General features: G+C 56.3%; 10 protein-coding genes across 10 annotated transcripts; 5 read left to right on the top strand and 5 right to left on the bottom strand.

The window, feature by feature from the left end:
* Positions 1-3: 3 nt before the first annotated feature.
* On the top strand, positions 4-3,923 carry KL928_004206 (uncharacterized protein; the record flags this gene model as incomplete). The annotated part of the gene is made up of 2 exons (XM_043204879.1): positions 4-19; positions 145-3,923. 2 exons carry the CDS (start codon positions 4-6, stop codon positions 3,921-3,923), a joined length of 3,795 nt encoding a protein of 1,264 aa, XP_043058273.1.
* Positions 3,924-4,004: 81 nt separating this feature from the next.
* On the top strand, positions 4,005-5,084 carry KL928_004207 (uncharacterized protein; the record flags this gene model as incomplete). The annotated part of the gene is made up of 1 exon (XM_043204880.1): positions 4,005-5,084. One exon carries the CDS (start codon positions 4,005-4,007, stop codon positions 5,082-5,084), a length of 1,080 nt encoding a protein of 359 aa, XP_043058274.1.
* Positions 5,085-5,136: 52 nt separating this feature from the next.
* On the top strand, positions 5,137-6,402 carry KL928_004208 (uncharacterized protein; the record flags this gene model as incomplete). The annotated part of the gene is made up of 1 exon (XM_043204881.1): positions 5,137-6,402. One exon carries the CDS (start codon positions 5,137-5,139, stop codon positions 6,400-6,402), a length of 1,266 nt encoding a protein of 421 aa, XP_043058275.1.
* Positions 6,403-6,408: 6 nt separating this feature from the next.
* KL928_004209 (uncharacterized protein) lies at positions 6,409-8,332 on the bottom strand (the record flags this gene model as incomplete). Its single annotated transcript, XM_043204882.1, has 2 exons — positions 6,409-8,068; positions 8,229-8,332. 2 exons carry the CDS (start codon positions 8,330-8,332, stop codon positions 6,409-6,411), a joined length of 1,764 nt encoding a protein of 587 aa, XP_043058276.1.
* Positions 8,333-8,435: 103 nt separating this feature from the next.
* Positions 8,436-9,964, top strand: KL928_004210 (uncharacterized protein; the record flags this gene model as incomplete). Its single annotated transcript, XM_043204884.1, has 2 exons — positions 8,436-8,486; positions 8,552-9,964. 2 exons carry the CDS (start codon positions 8,436-8,438, stop codon positions 9,962-9,964), a joined length of 1,464 nt encoding a protein of 487 aa, XP_043058277.1.
* Positions 9,965-10,000: 36 nt separating this feature from the next.
* KL928_004211 (uncharacterized protein) lies at positions 10,001-10,801 on the bottom strand (the record flags this gene model as incomplete). Its single annotated transcript, XM_043204885.1, has 1 exon — positions 10,001-10,801. The coding sequence occupies one exon, from the start codon at positions 10,799-10,801 to the stop codon at positions 10,001-10,003; it is 801 nt and encodes a 266-aa protein (XP_043058278.1).
* Positions 10,802-10,866: 65 nt separating this feature from the next.
* Positions 10,867-12,600, bottom strand: KL928_004212 (uncharacterized protein; the record flags this gene model as incomplete). The annotated part of the gene is made up of 1 exon (XM_043204886.1): positions 10,867-12,600. The coding sequence occupies one exon, from the start codon at positions 12,598-12,600 to the stop codon at positions 10,867-10,869; it is 1,734 nt and encodes a 577-aa protein (XP_043058279.1).
* Positions 12,601-12,640: 40 nt separating this feature from the next.
* KL928_004213 (uncharacterized protein) lies at positions 12,641-14,188 on the bottom strand (the record flags this gene model as incomplete). Its single annotated transcript, XM_043204887.1, has 1 exon — positions 12,641-14,188. One exon carries the CDS (start codon positions 14,186-14,188, stop codon positions 12,641-12,643), a length of 1,548 nt encoding a protein of 515 aa, XP_043058280.1.
* Positions 14,189-14,292: 104 nt separating this feature from the next.
* KL928_004214 (uncharacterized protein) lies at positions 14,293-15,849 on the bottom strand (the record flags this gene model as incomplete). Its single annotated transcript, XM_043204888.1, has 1 exon — positions 14,293-15,849. One exon carries the CDS (start codon positions 15,847-15,849, stop codon positions 14,293-14,295), a length of 1,557 nt encoding a protein of 518 aa, XP_043058281.1.
* Positions 15,850-16,056: 207 nt separating this feature from the next.
* KL928_004215 (uncharacterized protein) lies at positions 16,057-17,595 on the top strand (the record flags this gene model as incomplete). The annotated part of the gene is made up of 1 exon (XM_043204889.1): positions 16,057-17,595. The coding sequence occupies one exon, from the start codon at positions 16,057-16,059 to the stop codon at positions 17,593-17,595; it is 1,539 nt and encodes a 512-aa protein (XP_043058282.1).
* Between the last annotated feature and the right edge of the window lie 54 nt (positions 17,596-17,649).

The following is a 17,649-nucleotide window of genomic DNA, read 5'->3' on the forward strand; positions in this document are numbered from 1 at the left end:
TGCATGAGAAATGTCCGCCGTGGCGGTGCATATATAAGATCAAATCAATATCTCTGATAATTGTGCTGAGAAATGGTGAGCAAAGTTCAGATTGCCATAGGTAAGTTTTAGATCTCGGCCCCGCACACTAACAATCAGACCGAGGCGGAACGTTCTGTGACGTTTGGGCCAATATTCCCGGTCAAGGAGAGACTGTTTTCAAAATTCTCTCTGAAGACCCGCAAAATTATCCAGACGCTCCTGCAGAAGGTATAAGAATTGTGCTGGAGAAGTTCACTGGCCAGAAAATTGCCCGTGGCGAAAAACTGGACGGAAGTCTCATAGAGTATGTCCGCATGGGCACCACTGTGGCCACCAACGCGCTGCTGGAACGCAAAGGCGAGAAGTTCGTCTACCTCACCACAGAGGGGTTCCGGGACGTGCTTGAGATCGGCACTCAGGCCAGACCGGAACTGTTCAACCTCAAGATCAAAAAGCCAGACATCCTATACGACACTGTGATTGAGGCCGAGGAGCGGATCACCGTCGAGACGTCGTCTGACGATCCGAACGAGTTTGTCATTGACGAGGCAGACCCGCAGGTAAAACTGACGCCGTCGGGCACTTACGTGCGTGTGCTAAAGCCGTTGAATGTGCCGGACCTGGAGGCCAAGCTGGTGCGTGCTTATGAGCAGGGATACCGCACCATTGCTATCTGTTTTGCGCATTCGTACCTGTACGACGAGCACGAGCTGATTGCAGCCGAAATAGCGCGCCAAATCGGGTTCCACTTTGTGAGCATATCGTCTGAGGTTTCGCGGACGGTCAACTATCTCCAGCGCGGCAATTCGACCTGTATTGATGCGTACTTGACCCCCCATGTCCAGAATTATATCCGCAAATTCGTGAGTGCTTTTAGCACGGTGCCGAAGGTGGAGTTTATGCAGAGTGACGGCGGCCTGACGGACGCAAAGCTATTCAGAGGAATCAACGCCATTTTGTCGGGGCCAGCGGGCGGAGTGGTCGGTGTTGCCGAAACCTGCTACCAAAACACGCCCTTGGTCGGCTTCGACATGGGAGGAACGTCGACCGACGTGTCGCGGATCGACGGGGCGTCGTTTGACGTTTCGTTTGATAACAACACTGCCGGCCTCGAAATCTCTGTTGGCCAGCTGCAGATCCACACAGTGGCTGCAGGCGGAGGCTCGATTTTAAAATGGGAAAACGGCCTATTCCACGTTGGTCCCGAGAGTGCCGGCTCCGACCCGGGCGCCGCGTGCTACCGCAAAGGCGGTCCTCTCACCGTCACGGATGCGAACCTGTTCTTGGGAAGACTCGTGATCTCGCAGTTCCCGCACATCTTCGGTCCGTCTGGAGACCAGCCGCTGGATTTGGAAGTCACGACGCGCAAATTCGAGGAACTAACAGAGCAGATTGCGAGGGACACGGGCAAGAGCCTCACGCCGCACGAGGTGGCGCTGGGATTCCTGCAAATTGCCAATGTCAAGATGGCCAACTCGATCAGAGAAATCACCGAGTCTCGCGGCTTTGTGGCCAAGAACCACAACCTCGTTTCCTTTGGCGGAGCCGGCTCGCAGAACTGCTCGGCGGTGGCACGCAACCTGGGGATCTCAAGAGTGCTCATCCACAAGTACTCGTCGATATTGTCTGCGTACGGAATAGCACGTGCCCGCGTGTCACGTGAGCTCAAGTCGCCGTTTGTGAGGCAGTATGTTCCTGGACTGAAGCGAGATGCTGAGGCGTTGGTGGCGGAGATGAAGCAGCGGATTGTGGCGGAGCTGGCCGAGAGCCAGGGGGTGGCGAAGGACCAGATCGAGTTCAGGGTCGCCTTCGGCATGAAGTACAAGTCGTCCAACACTATTTTCGAGGTCGATTACGACAGCGACGACATTCGCGAGAGGTTCCTCGAGACTCACAGAAGGGAGTTCGGCTTTGTGCTTCCAGACAGCTCGCCGATCTTCACCTCCACCGTTTCTGTAAAGGGAACCAGCGTGGAGAAAAAACAGACTAGGGTCAACATCGAGGAGCAGCTTGAAAAGTATGCGAGCGTCGACAGCTGGCCAGAGTCCTTCGACAGCACGCAGACCGTGCACTTTGAGGACGGCCCGGTGGAAACCAAGGTGTTCCAGCTGCCGCATCTGCGTGCGGGCGACAAGATCAACGGCCCTGCGCTGCTGATCGACTCCACGCAGACTATTCTCGTGGAAAAGTTTTCGGTGGCCACCATTTTGGATTCCCACGTGGTGATCGACATCAAGAAGGCCCAGGACGGCGAGTTTGCCGAGATCGGCGGCGTCGACGAGAACACGCCGCTCAGCAAGGCCGACCCGATCCTGCTGACTGTGTTTGGCCACAGATTCATGGGCATAGCAGAGACTATGGGCCGCACGCTGCAGCGCACGTCTGTGTCGTCCTCGATCAAGGAGCGGCTGGACTTCTCGTGTGCCATCTTCGGCCCAGACGGCCGTTTGGTGGCCAACGCGCCTCACATCCCGGTGCATCTGGGCTCCATGCAGTACGCCATCCAGTACCAGCACGAGCTCTGGAAGGGAAAACTCAAGAAAGGCGACGTGCTTGTTTCCAACCACCCGGAGGCAGGAGGCACGCATCTTCCGGACATCACGGTGATCACGCCTGTTTTCCACCAGGGCGAGATTGTTTTCTACGTGGCTTCCAGAGGCCACCACGCAGACATTGGCGGAGCAGGCATCACGGCGATGTCTCCAAATTCGAAGGAGCTGTGGCAGGAGGGGGTCTCGATCAAGTCGTTCAAGCTTGTCAGCGAGGGCAGATTCGACGAGGACGGGATAGTGGAGCTGTTCAACAAGGCCGGCGAGTTTCCCGGCTGCTCTGCCACGAGGAAAATCAAGGACAACCTGAGCGACCTGCGTGCGCAAGTGAGTGCCAACCAGAACGGGATTATGCTGATGGAGGCTCTTTTCGAGGAGTACGGCAAGGAGTTTGTGCAGTTTTATATGCGTGCCATTTGCTTCAACGCAGAGCAGGCGGTGCGACAGTTCTTCCGCAAAATCCACCGCCTGCACGGCGGCAAACCACTGGAAGCCGTCGACTATTTCGACGACGGAACCCCCGTCAAGTGCAAAATCACCATCGACGGCGAAAAGGGCGAGGGACACTTCGACTTCAGCGGAACAGGCCCGGAAACGTACGGGCCTATGAACACCCCGGCCTCCATCACACACTCGTGCGTGATCTACGTTCTGCGGTGCCTGATCGACCTCAACATCCCTCTCAACCAGGGCTGTCTGGCGCCGTGCCACATCGACATCCCGAAAAACACGATTCTCAACCCGAGCGACTTTGTGGCCATCTGCGGATCCACCATCTCGGGCCAGCGCATCACCGACGTGATCCTCAAGTGCTTCGGCGTGTGTGCGGCTTCCCAGGGCTGTGCAAACTCGTTTGGCTGGGGCCGTGGGGGCAAGGACGTGTACACGGGCAAGGTCTCGCCCGGCTTTGCTACCGGCGAGGCTCTCGGAGGCGGTGTCGGGGCCATGGAGGGATACCACGGGGCGTCGGCCTGCAATGTCCATTGCACCAACACCAAGACCACCGACATCGAGATCGTGGAGGCCCGGACGCCTGTCGTAGTCACCAAATGGTGTATCCGGCGTGGATCAGGGGGAGCAGGCAAGTGGCGTGGTGGAGACGGAGCCACGCGCGAGATCGAGGCGCGTGTGCCGCTGCGCGTCTCGATTCTGTCCGAGCGCAGAATCTACCACCCGTACGGTGTGGCTGGCGGTGAACCTGGGTCACGTGGCGAGAATTTCTGGTTCAGGAAACAGGCCGACGGCGGGTATGTGGTGACCAAGATGGGCGGGAAGGAGATCATCCAGGTCCGGCCGGGCGACAGGGTCCAGATCAACACTCCTGGTGGGGGCGGGTTTGGCAAGAGCCCGTAATTATGTAGACCACTAATAATTTCTGATAAGAAATACGGCATAAAAAGCCTCTGTTTTTCGGGGTTTCCACCTTTTTTCGTCATGTCCACCACCACCGTGAGAGCAATTCCAGCTGGGGAGCCGCCGTCCGTGACGATTGAGCCGGCTGTGTTTGTGTCCAAGCGCGAATTCAACAACGACAAGATCAAGACTGTGATCGACCGTATCTCTAGGAAAGACTATGGCGACTGGCGAGACGATCTTTTCCGCAACGGGTACGCCGTCGTGAAGAACGCTGTACCGCGCGAGCGGGCTCAGCAGTATCAGCAGGAGGCGTTCAGGTGGCTGGGTCGGTTCAGCGACAAGTTCGACATAAAGAACCCCGAAACATGGACTAGAGAACACCTGCCTCCAATGACCAACACCAACCTGTTCAAGTCGCACTGTGTGAGCCACGAGAAGTTCATGTGGGATGCCAGGCTGGAGCCGGGTGTGATCAAGGCGTTTGAGAGCCTGTGGCAGACCGACAAGCTGCTTGTGTCGTTCGACGCTTTGAACGTGACTCTTCCGAATCGCAAGGACAAGGCGCTCGTTGCTCCGTGGCCGCACGTGGACCAGACGCCGTACCGGAGCGGAATGCATTGTGCGCAAGGTATCATTTCTCTGAGCGACCACGGGCCGGAGGACGGCGGGCTGGTTGTGTACAAGGGCACGCACGAGTTAATAGAACAGTTTTTCAGCAGCGTTGTTCCCAAACAAGACTGGACGGAACGCGACTTTTTCATGGTTTCCCAAGACCAGCTGCAGTGGTTTCTGGACCGCGGGTGTGAGGAAATCAAGATCGAGTGCGACGCCGGCGACCTGATCATCTGGGACTCTAGAACCGTCCATTGGGGAAAAGAGCCGTCTCCGTCGAGCAACACCATCAGAACCGTGATCTATGCGTGCTACACTCCGGCAGAATTTGCCACGGAGAAAACCCTTGCAGAGAAAAAGGCCTTGTTCGAGTCGTGGTCTGGCACCACCCACTGGCCCCACGACAATCTTGTCCGCACGGGCAGCAAGGCGTACTACGCCGACGGCCGCGAGTACGAAAACAACCGGGACGAGCCGTTTGAGAAGCCTGTGATTACAGACACGCTGCTGAGGCTTGCTGGGGTCAAGCCGTACGAAAATAAGTAAATAAAATAAAATATTTATTTTATCCCTTTTTTTTTCCCACTTGTACCCTCTTATGAGAAAAAGAGCCTGCGACAAGTGCCACAAGGCAAAACGGTCCTGCTCGGGCGTACCATGCGCGTTCTGCCAGCGCAGACGGCTAGAGTGTACGCTGGAGCGGCCGCTGAAGAAATTTGGCCGTCCGTCCAAACACATCCCTGCCCCCGTGGTGAAGGAGACGGATCCAATGGGCGAAAGGAGCGTGGTACTGTCTGACAGCTCAAATACAAGCGTTGAGGACACAAACGACAGCTGGAAACACGGCACGGTGGTTCTGAGACAGCAGCTGAGCTACAATTTCAACTTTGACCATAGGGAAAAGGCGGTTCTGGAGCAGTTCATCGACACAGGCGCCGCTGTTTTGTTTGGAGACAGGGCCAGCACGTTTTTGCAAGCGGTGATCCCACTGGCCTTCTCGTTCAATTGCGTCAAGTACCCGATCCTTGCCATTGCAGCTGCCTCCGGATCCCACATAGCGGCCTTCAGAGAGACACAGAAGTATCGGTCGCTGGCGAAGCTCGTCCGCAGAGACACCGTGCTGCAGGAAACAGGAACCCTGGCCACGCTGCTCGTAGTGCTCATGGAGATCCTCATGGGCGACGGAATGGACTCCACAACGTATCTGGACGAGATCCAGAAAACAGTAAGTCCTGTGAGTTCGTGGCTCGCCAGACAAGAGACGTACCTGCACCAGGTCATGTCTGACTTGTTTTTCTACTACGAATCGTTGCTCGGTTACAACTTTGGGGTCAGGAACGCCGAATTCAGGCCAAGCTCGTTCAAACTAGCGTTTGGCCTCGACCAGGGCACGCTGCAAACTCTCTCGCAGATCCGCACGCTCCAAAAACTCAAAGAACAGACGTCGCTGTCTTTGAACGAGTTCTCGCAATTTGCAACGCTGATTGAGACAAAACTACAGACCACTCCAAGCACAACTCATCTGGGTGCTGCCATTCAATGTGCGTGCTATCTAGAGCTATGCCGGCTCAGACCAGGCTCAGATCTGTCAACAGCAAACTGTCTCAATGCTCTCTTGGACAGTATCAAGGCAATACAGAACCCATCTGAATGCCAGCTACTCTTCCCTCTGCTCATTGCAGGAACTGCAGCCACCACTGCAGAAGACCAAAACTACGTCCTAGATCGTCTGAGTCTGATCCATAATCGCCTAAGGTTCCCATTTATTAGTCGCTATCAAGATCTTCTGCGCCAGCTGTGGCGATCTAACGAGTCGCTCAGCACCATCATTAAGTATCAATTCCCGGGATTATTCATATTATAGTTATTATCAAGCTTTGGTCGACTCCTTCTCCTTGTCGATGATCACGATACCATTGAGCTCACTTTGCTGTCTCTCCTGTCTCTTATAGAACCACAGAACCACAAACGTCCATAGCACAAGACAGAATGCGCTGCAGGCAGTGAACGTGAAGCCTTTCAGGTAACGCGGCGCTTCCACGGTTTTCCAAACCAGAACCGAGATCCAGGCGGTCGAAGTCTGGGCCAGCATGTTCATTGTGACCAGAATAACAGCCCTGTATTGCGGATCGTGACGACATATATCGTTCATCCAACCATACAACACAGGAGCCATGGCCCAACCGGTATACTGCAACATGAAAGCAAACCATTTAGCGCCTTCGGGCACATTCCAGGCCGCCAGAATGACGTTTCCAGTGATGTTGAGGATTTGTGAGAGCAAGATGGCCTGCCAACGCGAGTGGAAGAAGTCTGCGTAGCAGCCAGTGAGGATGAGCCACAGAATTCCAATCGCAGGACTAATAGCACCCAACTGGTTGACTTTTCCGACGCTGTACCTGTTCAGAGACTTGATCCAGAGCAAATAAGCACCGGACGTTCCGTTGTTGTTGTTCCAGCAGAAGATGTTCCACAGAGTAAGGACGTAGATGTGCCACGAGGTGAGGATTTTCTTCCACAGCTTGCGGTCGAAGAATGCTCGGTCAACAGGAACCGTGTACGAAGTGTTGTTGTCCTTGAGTCTTTTTCTTGCGAGCAGAATCTCCTCGTCGGTGAGGAAAATCGAGTAACACTTCTGAGGCGTTCCTGGGATGGCATAGAACCCGATGATGCCCACCACGATCGAGATGACTGCGTCAATGATGAACATCCATCTCCAGCCTTCCAAGCCGTCCTTCATGTTCATGCCATCGAAAATGGCTCCTTGCAAAAGACCAGAGGTCAGCACACCCAGGTACTGGCCGATATAGTACACCATGGAACGGCGCACAATCTCGTCAACTTTATACCAACTGCCAAACAGATACATGTATGCGAGATACGCTGGGGCCTCGAAACATCCGATGAAAAATCTCATGGCCTCCAAATGGCCCACGTTATTTGCACGGTAGGCTCCCAAAGTGAACAGACTCCAGCACAGGTCCAGCGTAGGCAGCACGTAGTTCAGTGGGGCCTTGTACAGGATGTACATGAAGGGAATCTGGAACACAATGGTTCCGACAGTGAAGACGGCCTGGGTGTGCACGAGATCGTTACCCTTCATGCCGATGGACTCCTTCATGCCACTCACATAGGCGTTGTTGAGGTTGGTCTGGTCGAGATATTTGACCCAGTACGCCATGAGCGAATAGAAGCAGAGCAGGATGTCGAGCTTGATCACGAGTTTTCTCTCGGCAGGGGTGTCGTCCTTGTTGAACCAATGATACCACTTGTGGTTTCCACGGCGGTTCTTGTTCTGGCGGTACTCGTACTCGTCGAAGAACTTGTACCATTTCCTGTTGGACTCGTCTCTGTACTCGACTTCCTGGACTTCGTGCGACTCCTCGGCCTCTGCTAGCTTGGCGAGCGATTCCTGCTCCGAGTCGCTCGCGTCGAGTTTGTCCACGACGTGTCGTTCGACGGGAAATATCCCCCACTTGAGACGTTTGAGCGGGTCCAGCACCAAGGATCCGACAGGCATTTGTGTTTGGCTCACACCGGGCCGGGCTGCATATTTATAGGGTGCAGGTCGAGCAACGGCTTTAGCGAAAAAAAAACTGTGGCTCTAACTTTTTTTTCAACGGGTCCTGCAGGCTACATGTGAGATTGCGAATCGGGTCAGATTACTATGTACGAGCCCTGAAGAGCTACACCTTCTCCTCGCAAGTGTCGTCCGACTTGTCCTCGGAATCCTCCGCCACAGCTTCATCTTGCGATGCTGCAGGCGGCCTCGAATTTTTGGAAAACACCATCATCACCAGCTCGAGCGCGAAACATGCCACAGTGAACCACAATGCGTTGACACACTTGGTCTGCACGTAGTCCTTGGTGTACGTTTTTGTGGAGTCGAGCGCGCCGATGATGGACGAGGCAATGGCTGTGCCAAGACAGATGCCTATCTGGCCAATGGTCTGGAAGATGCCCGTCACGTTTCCCTGGAGGTGCAAGGGTGACTCGGAGAGCAGAGCAAGCAGGTACACCTGGTAGAACAGGTTGGTTCCGTAGCCGTACAGCAGCTGCGGCACGAACTCGTAGATCCAGAACGAGTTCTTGTTGGTGTGGTCGATTCTGGTGATCCAGATGGACATACCGAGACACACGGCGGCAGACCAGATGAGCAGGGGCTTGCTGCCGAGTTTCTGCTGCATCCAGGGTCTGTAGATCACTGCGCCGATGATGATGCCCGCGGAGGTGCAGAACACCTTGCCCGCCGCGAGCACAGCAGAGTTGCCGTCGACAAACTCGTGGTAGAGCAGCAGCGACGTCATGAGCGCGGTGAACCCGGCGTAATTGGCCGTGAGGCCGACCAGGAAGGGCACGAAATTGGCGATTTTCGCCACCTCTGCCGGGAACAGCACCACCAGTTTGGCTCTGTAGGTGTCGAGCGACGGGTGTTTCTTCTGGTACGGTCTGACGTAGACGTTTTCGAAGAGCAGCACGCCCAGCACCATGACAAAGCCGACGGGGATGGTGACGTACACCTTTGGCGAGTGCCAGCGGGTGCCGGCCTCTGTGAGGCCGCAGATGACGAGCAGCAGGCCGCCGACCAGGAAGATGGCGCCGCCGTAGTTGAGGTATTTGGAGCTGAGGAGGTCGTGCTCTTTGGTTCTTTCAACGGGCACCACAATGAAGAAGAGCACGATGGAGGTGAGGAAGCTGACGGCAAACGAGAAATAGAAAAACGCGCGGTAGCCGATGCTGGTGAGCGAGAACGCGCCGCCAAGCACGACTCCAAGCCCGAGCGACGCGCACAGAGCAACCATCATGTAGTTGATGGCGGCGCCGAGCTTCGGGCCCTGGAAGTAGTTGCCGCAGATCCCCACGGCGCTCGGGATGAGCGAGGCGCCCGCAATGCCCTGGAACGCGCGGAACACAATCAGCGGGATGATGTCGCTGGTGATGACGGCGCAGATGAGGTTCATGATGGACATCACAAACAGCCCGAACGTGAACACCTTGTGGAGGCCGTGGATGTCGCCCAGCTTGCCAAACAGCAGGATGAACGCGCCGAGCGTGAGCGCGTACGCAGAAACCACCCAGGTGGCCTCCGCGGTGGTGGCCCCCATCTCTTTCTGCAGACTCTCGGTCATGCTGAACGCGGCGGCCACGTTGAGGTTGTCCATGGCGGCGCCCACCAGGATGAAGGCGTACGCGAGCTTCTTGGACCGGTACTTGTCGTCGACGAGGTTGCGCACTCGGAGAAGCGAGGCGGTAGCAGAACTAAGAAACTTCATTGCTGGCTCTCACAGGAAACCAGCGGGCCTTATATAGCTGTCTGGGCTGAGCGCCGCAGACAGCGTCTGACAAATCCGATTGCCACATCGCTGCGTCACACGAGCCAAAATGTGCCTGGCAATTTCTTGTCTCCGAGAAGAATTCGGAAATAATGAGGTTAAAGCCCAGCAACGATGCAGATAAAGCGTCTACAGCCTTCCGTGGAAAAGTTCCACCATGCACCTGCCGACTGCAATGCCGTCGTTCGACAGGCTCGCGTTCCTGCTCTTTGCGTCGTTGTACAGCGCAGCGTCCACCTGGCCTGCTCTGCGCCGCGACTCGACGAGCACCTCGCCGCACGCGGTGGTGAACTCGGGATGGCCCTGGAAAGTGAGCACCCGGTGCTTCTTGTACAGGCCCTGGCACGCGCACGCGGCCGACGAGCCCACGTTCACGTAGCCCGCGGGCAGATCTGCCAGGTTAGTCAGCACCTCGTCCCGGTGCATCTCCATCACGGCGAAATTGGTTTTCCCACGATTACTAATCAGGGGACGGAGATTTATCGCCGAGTTGATTTCCACCTGTGTGAGCCCCATCTCCCAGCCGCGCGGACTGCGTCCCACTGCGAGCCCCAGGGCCGTCGCCACGAGCTGGTGTCCGAAACACGACGCCGTGATCGGGAACTCGTGCTCGCGCAGACACATGCTCACAAACTCGCGCAGCCGGTCGATCCACGGCGTGCTCGCAAACGCGTCCGAACGAGAGCCCGTCAGGTACAGGCCGCGACAGCGGTGCAGCTCCTCGGCCGTCGGATACTCCATTTTGCTGATCACGTCGTACTTGCGGAAAGACGTGTCTGCCATGCCTGCGGCGCGGAACAGCGCTATGGCCTGGTCGCCAAAATCGCCGAACTCGCTGAGCGCGTCGATCGGCGTGTCGCACACCAGTATCGCCACAAACCCGTCGTCCATTGACTTCCCCAGGGCCAGGATCTTATCTTTATATTCCATTTGTTTCGGACCCATATCGCGCTTGCCTGTTTGGGAAGATTTTTTTTTTTCCCCTGTCCAGCAAGTCACGTGACAAGCAGAGCAGAGAGCATCTCGTCGACCGACACGTTGGCTGCAAAGCCCTGGGGCTTTGTTGCCGGACTGTCTGTGCGGTACCGTGCCAGCAGCGGGTGCGCGCTGCCGTCCAGAGCCTCCATCAACGCAAGGGTCTGCGCGAGAAACAGCCGGCCGAGTCGCGCGCCGTCGCACTGCGCCAGGCCGTGCATCACGGCGAGCGCGTGGTCGATGTGGAACCGCGTGGTCTCGTGCACGCCGAACGTCACGTTGAACAGCACGAGTGTCGCCACTGCGCTGTACAGGTACTCCAAATCGGAGCGGCCGCCCTGTACAAATTGGCCGCTCTCCCACAGGCTCCAGAGACACCGCACGGTGTTCATGGAGGCCTGGAACGACGCGTTGAGCAGCGAGAGCTGTGTGCTCGGACAGTCCTGCAGGCTCATGAAGCCGCGGCCGCGCTGGGCGACGGAACGCTCGAGCAGCAGCGGGCGCACGGCGAGATTCAGGCCCTGGAAGTACTCGAGCATGATGTTGGCCGTGGCGCGCGAGTTGTGCACCTCCTTGAGACTGTAGTCGCAGTCGACGCTCTCGTGCACGGCGCGCTTCCACCGCAGCAGACCCACCACCTTCTCGCGCACCGGGGCTACGCAGCTCGTGGGCGCCGGGTGTAGCTTACGTAAGGCGTTGCAGTTGAGTTTGGTCACGGCGACGAGTTCGAGCTGCGGTTCCGGGTCGGGAAACACGAACGGGTGCTGGTGTTCGAGGCGGGCAGTTCCTGGCAGCTCGCATTGGAGCACGTGATCGTGCAGCAGCACTGGCGAGCCCTGGGCCGCGGCAATCGCGCGTTCCTGGGTGTATATGGTCCAGAGCAGCCGGCGGCGGTGCTCTGTGGCGGCGCAGTGGTACTTGTGTGTGAGTGCGAGACGCGCGGCTTGCGAGGTATAACTGGCGGCGTCGGGGCCGTGCGTCTGGAGGAGGAAGTAGCTGTACAGCAGCAGAGTCTCGAGACCGACGGTGTCTGCGACGTTGTGAACTGTTCCTGACGCCAAGAGCAGCCCGAACAGCCGGACGGGAGCAGCACACGGTTTGGGGTTCTGGAACAGCTCCGCGAGGGCGAGGACGAGCTCGAGCTGGCAGATGAGGAGCGCGGTGGCGTGCGAGGGCAGGCTATCGATTTCGTCGGCGTCGTATAACTCGTACAATTTCTGCCTGAGCACTCCATCGTTGAAGAAATAATAGCCCGCGGTGTACGTTTCGAACGTGTCTATGGCGGCGAGCGCGTCGTTGTAAAAGGGCAGAAACACCTGTGCGGCAGCGGTGCCGATGGCGACATTGCAGATATGGCCGATTTTGGACACCACGACGGTTATGCTGGTTATGGCTGCCGGGTTATCTTGCAACAGTGCGCTGTGCAGCTCGGAGTCAACAAGACTGTGGCCCTTGCACGGCGTCGCGCCGTCGAGCAGCGCGCGCAGCCGCGCATTCTCGGCGGCCAGCTGGGCCGCGTGGTCGCGCATCTCCGCCACGGCAGACTCCTTGAGCAGCACCTTGCGCTCGGCCTGCTGGTACTCGCAGTTCTTGCGAGCAGCCGCGCACTGGGAGCAAGGCCCCCCGTTGCCGTCGCACTTGGCGTGCCGGCGGCGGCAGCGCACACACGCCGGCTGGCTGCTGCGCCTGAGGGGCGGCCGTTTGGGTTTCTGAATAGAAAACTTGATTTGGCGAGTCTCTTTATTGAGCACCATAGAGAAAAAAAGCTTATCTTATCAAAAAGAAATCTTGCAATTAATTTTCCATAGTTATATCCATACTGTTGGCCACGTTCAGACACTCATCGGCAAAGTAGTTCCCGCCCCACGCGGTGCCGCTGTGGTCGTAGTTGCCCGCCAGCGACGGCCGCTGCACGTCGCGCACATAACCGGCAATGCCCTCTTGTTTGAACATCCGCGCAAACTCGTAGACGTACATGTTGACGCCTTGGAGCGCGAAAATCGGCTGTGTCTGGAACACGATGCCCATCTCAGCCAGCCGCACCGGAAGCTCACACACCTCCTGCCACGTGTAACCCGCCGCTTCGTAGTCAAAACTGCCCGTGAAGCCGAACCCAAAACACCGCTCGCTGTCGACGGCACGCAGAGCGGTGTGGATCTCGACGATGTCGCGCCACACAGGCGTGTCCATGCGCGCCCATGTGGTGTCTGTGAGCGGCATGGCGGCCACGGCGCGCTCTATAACTGCCTGAGGACACGCCTGGTACAGGTACTGGCCGACGCTGGTGCGCGCCACGTCCCAGTCAAAATAGATTTTGGTGGCCACCGTTATTTCGGCAAACGCGCGCATCTCGTCCAAGCCGGGCGTCGGACGGGCTTCAAACAGCCGGCAGAATGCCGCGTACTCGTCCGGCGTGGCCGCCAGCTTGACGGCCTCCGGGAACGTCATAACTTTGGCCTGCTGGAGCCACCGCGCACGCGCTTCTGCTGCGTTCTCGCCCCGTTCGTGCGCACGGTTCATAGCCCCGATAAATGACTCAATGCCCGCCACGGTGGCCCCGCGCACGTACTTGTGGTCCCGGGCGTCCACCACGGACGTGATGAACTCGGCGTGGTAGCAGTCGACGCGCGACATGAGCAGCATCTCGGACCCCAGCACGTCCAGCTGGAACCGTGCCGCTGTTAGCCGGCGCAGGTACTCGCTCAACGGGACAACTGTGCGGCCCAGCTTTTCGGTGAATTTCTTGAGCCCGATGGCCAGATCGTCGTAGTGCACCATCGCCGTTCCGGCCTCCGCAAACATCTTGGTCTGCTTCATTATGGCCGTCACGCTGCCAAAGCCCATGTCGCCGTCTGCCACCATCGGCAGCAGGTAGTCGTAGACGGAGAGCTCGGCCTGTTCGGCCGCAGAGCGGCCTAGATAGTAAGACTTCTGCCTGCGATCGTGGAATAACTGCGACTTGAAGAGCCGCGCCACAACTTTTGGCACTGTGTCGCTCGGATAGTCTGCATGGTCGCGGCCAATTTCGTCTGCCACCTGCAGAGCAGACACCCCGCCAGAAACGTACACGGCCTCGATTCCCGCACGGGACATTTGCGAAGCGGTGGCTGGGTCAACACAACCAAACGTGAGGAGCGGGGTGCGTTCCTTGCGATGCTTGTTTAGCAGCTCCCATAACTTGTTGCCCTGCACAGACGAGACGTGGTCGATGTGCAGGGAGCTGCGCATGGCGGCGACTTTTTCCGCCGAGTACGGTCTCTGGAGGTGTTTCTGGCGGGGCGAGTGCCAATGTTGTTTTATCTCGGACACTTCGGCCTCAAACTGCGCCCTCAGGTTACTCATGTTGCTACAAAAGGGGACAATAAGCTCGAGTTTATATGTGTGTTATCTCCATTTCCTAAACAGGCAGGAGGACGTGATGTTCCTATCACCCCTCAAATCAGGATTCAGAACGGCAAAGTCACGTCCAGCGAGTCGGCAGCAAACATCTGGTCATCCGACAGTTTGGCGCCGCACCACGACGTCTCAAATCCGTCGGTGTTGTTTTTCTTACAGAACTGAATAATGTCGCGGTCATAACCGTAGATTCCCTCCCGCTTGAACATCTTACCAAACTCAAGACTCACCATGTTCAAGCCCTGGCACGCATAGATTGGCTGCGTCTGGAACACAATGCCCAGATTGGCAAGCTCCCAGTGAAGGTTCTTGAACTGCTCCTCAGTGAATCCGGCTGCAAGGTAGTCGTAGCGGCCAGTATACCCAAACCCGTACGCTCTGCGGTTATCAATTGCGCGCAGTTTTTCATGAAACTCCACAATCTCGTCCCATTTCGGAGCGTCCATGCGTGCCCAGGTGGCGTCTGTCACAGGCAATGCTGCTATGGCGCGGTCAATCACGTGCTCCAGCGTGTGCTTGAAGAAGTACTGGCCGTCCGTGGACCGTGCGGCTTCCCAGTCGAAGAACACTGGCTGGGAAACTGTCTTTGCCGCATGGGCCCTTCTATCGGTTATACTCTTGAACTTGGAATCCTTGAAGAGAGCCATGTACGACGCATACTCCTCTGGCGTGGCGACCTGCTCGACTGCCTCGTCAAAAGTCATCAGCCCCGCCTTCGCCAGCCACGCCTTGCGCGTGCTCTTGTAGTCGGAACCTTCCCGCTGCGCCTTCACCATCGTCGCCAGCAGTGGCTCGCACTCCGGGTTTGTCACGCCTTGTACATAACCGTGGTCACGTGGATCGATAACCGAGGTTATGTACTCGGCGTGCAGCGAGTCTGCACGGCCCATGAGCAGTGTCTCGGCGCCCATGAGGTCCAACTGGAACCGCGCTGCCGTGAGCCGTTTGAGATACTCGCATGTGGGCACCACAGTTCTGCCCTCGCCGATTGTGAACCGTTTCATTCCTATGGCCAGGTCGTCAAGATGGAACATAGCCACGCCTGCCTCCACAAACTTCTTGGTGAGTTTCATGATTCCCGTGGTGCTGCCAAAACCCATATCGCCATCGGCGATGAGAGGAACCAGGTAGTCAATTTCTGGCGTGGCAGCAAGCTCCTCCGGGGTCATGAGAGAGCGCAAATGGTTCTGGCGCCGATCGTGCCATAACTGGGAGTTGACTAGTTTTTGCACGGTGTTGGGAACCGTGTCCCAAGGATAGTCGGCAGTGTCCATTGACGGCTCGGCCACGTTGGAAAAACCACACACGGCTCCACTGACATAACCGATCTCGAGTCCGGCCTTGGACAGTTGCGACAGCAGAATCGGGTCGACTGCGCCGTAAGTGAGCAGGGGCTCCTGCTTGGCTATCTTGTCTTCAAATAACTTCCATAACTTGGCGGCCTGCTGCGAGGATACATGGTGGTTCAGCTCAATGGAGTTTCTCATTCTGGCCACGTCGAGGGCCGAATACGGCCGCTGGAGCCTGCTCTGTTTTTCAGATTTCCACCAGTTCTCGATTTTTTCCACCTCCGCCTGGAGCCTGCTATCTCTGGTTGCCACTGTCATGATAACCCAACACGTCTTTTACCCCAAACATTTATAACCTGCCTCGAGATAGGCCCGCTTCCCAAATGGGTAATTTCGGATGTATCCTCCAACGCTTATCACTTATCGCAAATGTTGGGGTCGCAGATATCCAGATAGCAAGGGTGGCACGCAGAGGGGCCGTCGGAGCCTATAAAAGCACAGAGCACCACCCTGGGATCTGCAACGATGGCAGAGAAATTAGCAGGCAACGTGAGTGTCAAAGATATCAGTATGGCCTCTGTTGAGGAGGCACCCTCGGTGGTGGTGGAAGAGGGCGACGACATTGGTGCCCAGTATGTCCATCTTATCAAGGACGGTTATACGAAAAAAGAGCTGCACAAGGCCAGATGGAAGGTCGACCTCAATCTTGTGCCATTTCTGTGGCTCAACGTCTCTATCGCTGCCATGGACAAGGTGACCTCTGCCACGGCCGCTTTGTACGGACTCAAGACGGACCTCAACTTGAAAGGCGACGAGTACAGCTGGATCGGTTCCTCGTTCTACTTTGGATATCTTCTTTTCTGTTTCCCGGCTGGCTGGTTATTGCAGAAATTCCCCATTATAACTGTGGGCTCGGTGTGCTTCATCCTATGGGGATTCATTCTGATTGGTTCTGGGTTTGCAAAGGCATTTGTGCCAATGATTGTGAGTCGTGTGCTGCTTGGTGTTCTTGAGTCTCCGGTCGTGGCCATGACACTGCTGGTTATATCCTCCTTCTATACCCGTGAAGACCAGCCGCTGAGAACTGGTCTGATGTACACCGGGTTATCGACGCTGTTCACTGGGCCAATCGGTTATGCCGTTGGAGGTTACACCAATGTCTCATACTCTCCTTGGAGAGCTTTCTATTGGATAACCGGCGCCATGTCCATCGGATGGGGAGTTATCATTTATTTCCTGCTACCAAGCTCGCCCGTAAATTGCTTCTGGTTGTCTGAAAAAGAGAAGGCCATAATCATCCACCAGGTTAAGAAAAACCAAACAGGCATCAAATCTAAGAAGTGGAAGTGGGAACAGTTCAAAGAGGCCCTTCTGGACCCAAAAGTCTGGGTTATGTTTTTCTTCCAGATCTTTATCTCAATTCCAAACGGTGGACTCACAAACTTTTCTCCGCTAATTGTGAAAGGCCTCGGATGGTCTTCGCGTTATTCCGCACTGCTGGGAACCGTCAACGGAGTTATGCAGACAGCCTCCTCCTGGTTCACCACATTCACAATCTTCTTTATCGAGAAGAAGTGGCCCAATGCCAAATCCAGAGGTTTTGTCATGATCGGCTACCTGGTCCCGGCTTTAATCTCCGCCATACTGCTGTACAAGCTTCCATACACCAACTACACGGGCCGCCTTGTCTCGCTCTATTTTTCGTTCTTCTATTTGGGGCCTTACATCGCCTCTTTGACCCTCATCCAGGCAAACACTGCCGGTTATACGAAGAAGGTCACGTGCAATGCTCTTTATTTCATTGCGTACTCTGTGTCCAACATCATCGGCCCGCAATTCTTCAAATCCGACCAGGCTCCTTCTTACTCGCTGGGAATCGGCGCCATTTTTGGAGCCTACGCTTTGAGCATTTTCTCGCTGGTGATGTACATGTTTCTGTGTTATCGTGATAACTGCCGACGCGAGGAGAAAGATCCCGACGCCCTTAAAGTGGAGGAGCACCACGATACAGACTTTAAGGACCTCACGGATTTGCAAAACATCCACTTCCGGTACAAGTGGTAGAAGATAGCCACACCTTTTAAATATGGATAGTTATGTTATCGAAACTTTATCGAT

The sequence above is a fragment of the Ogataea angusta genome (genome assembly GCF_019207475.1).
Source record: "Ogataea angusta isolate 61-244 chromosome Unknown 61-244_NODE_9_length_489604_cov_89.567313, whole genome shotgun sequence".
In the NCBI taxonomy this organism is placed as follows: domain Eukaryota; kingdom Fungi; phylum Ascomycota; class Pichiomycetes; order Pichiales; family Pichiaceae; genus Ogataea; species Ogataea angusta.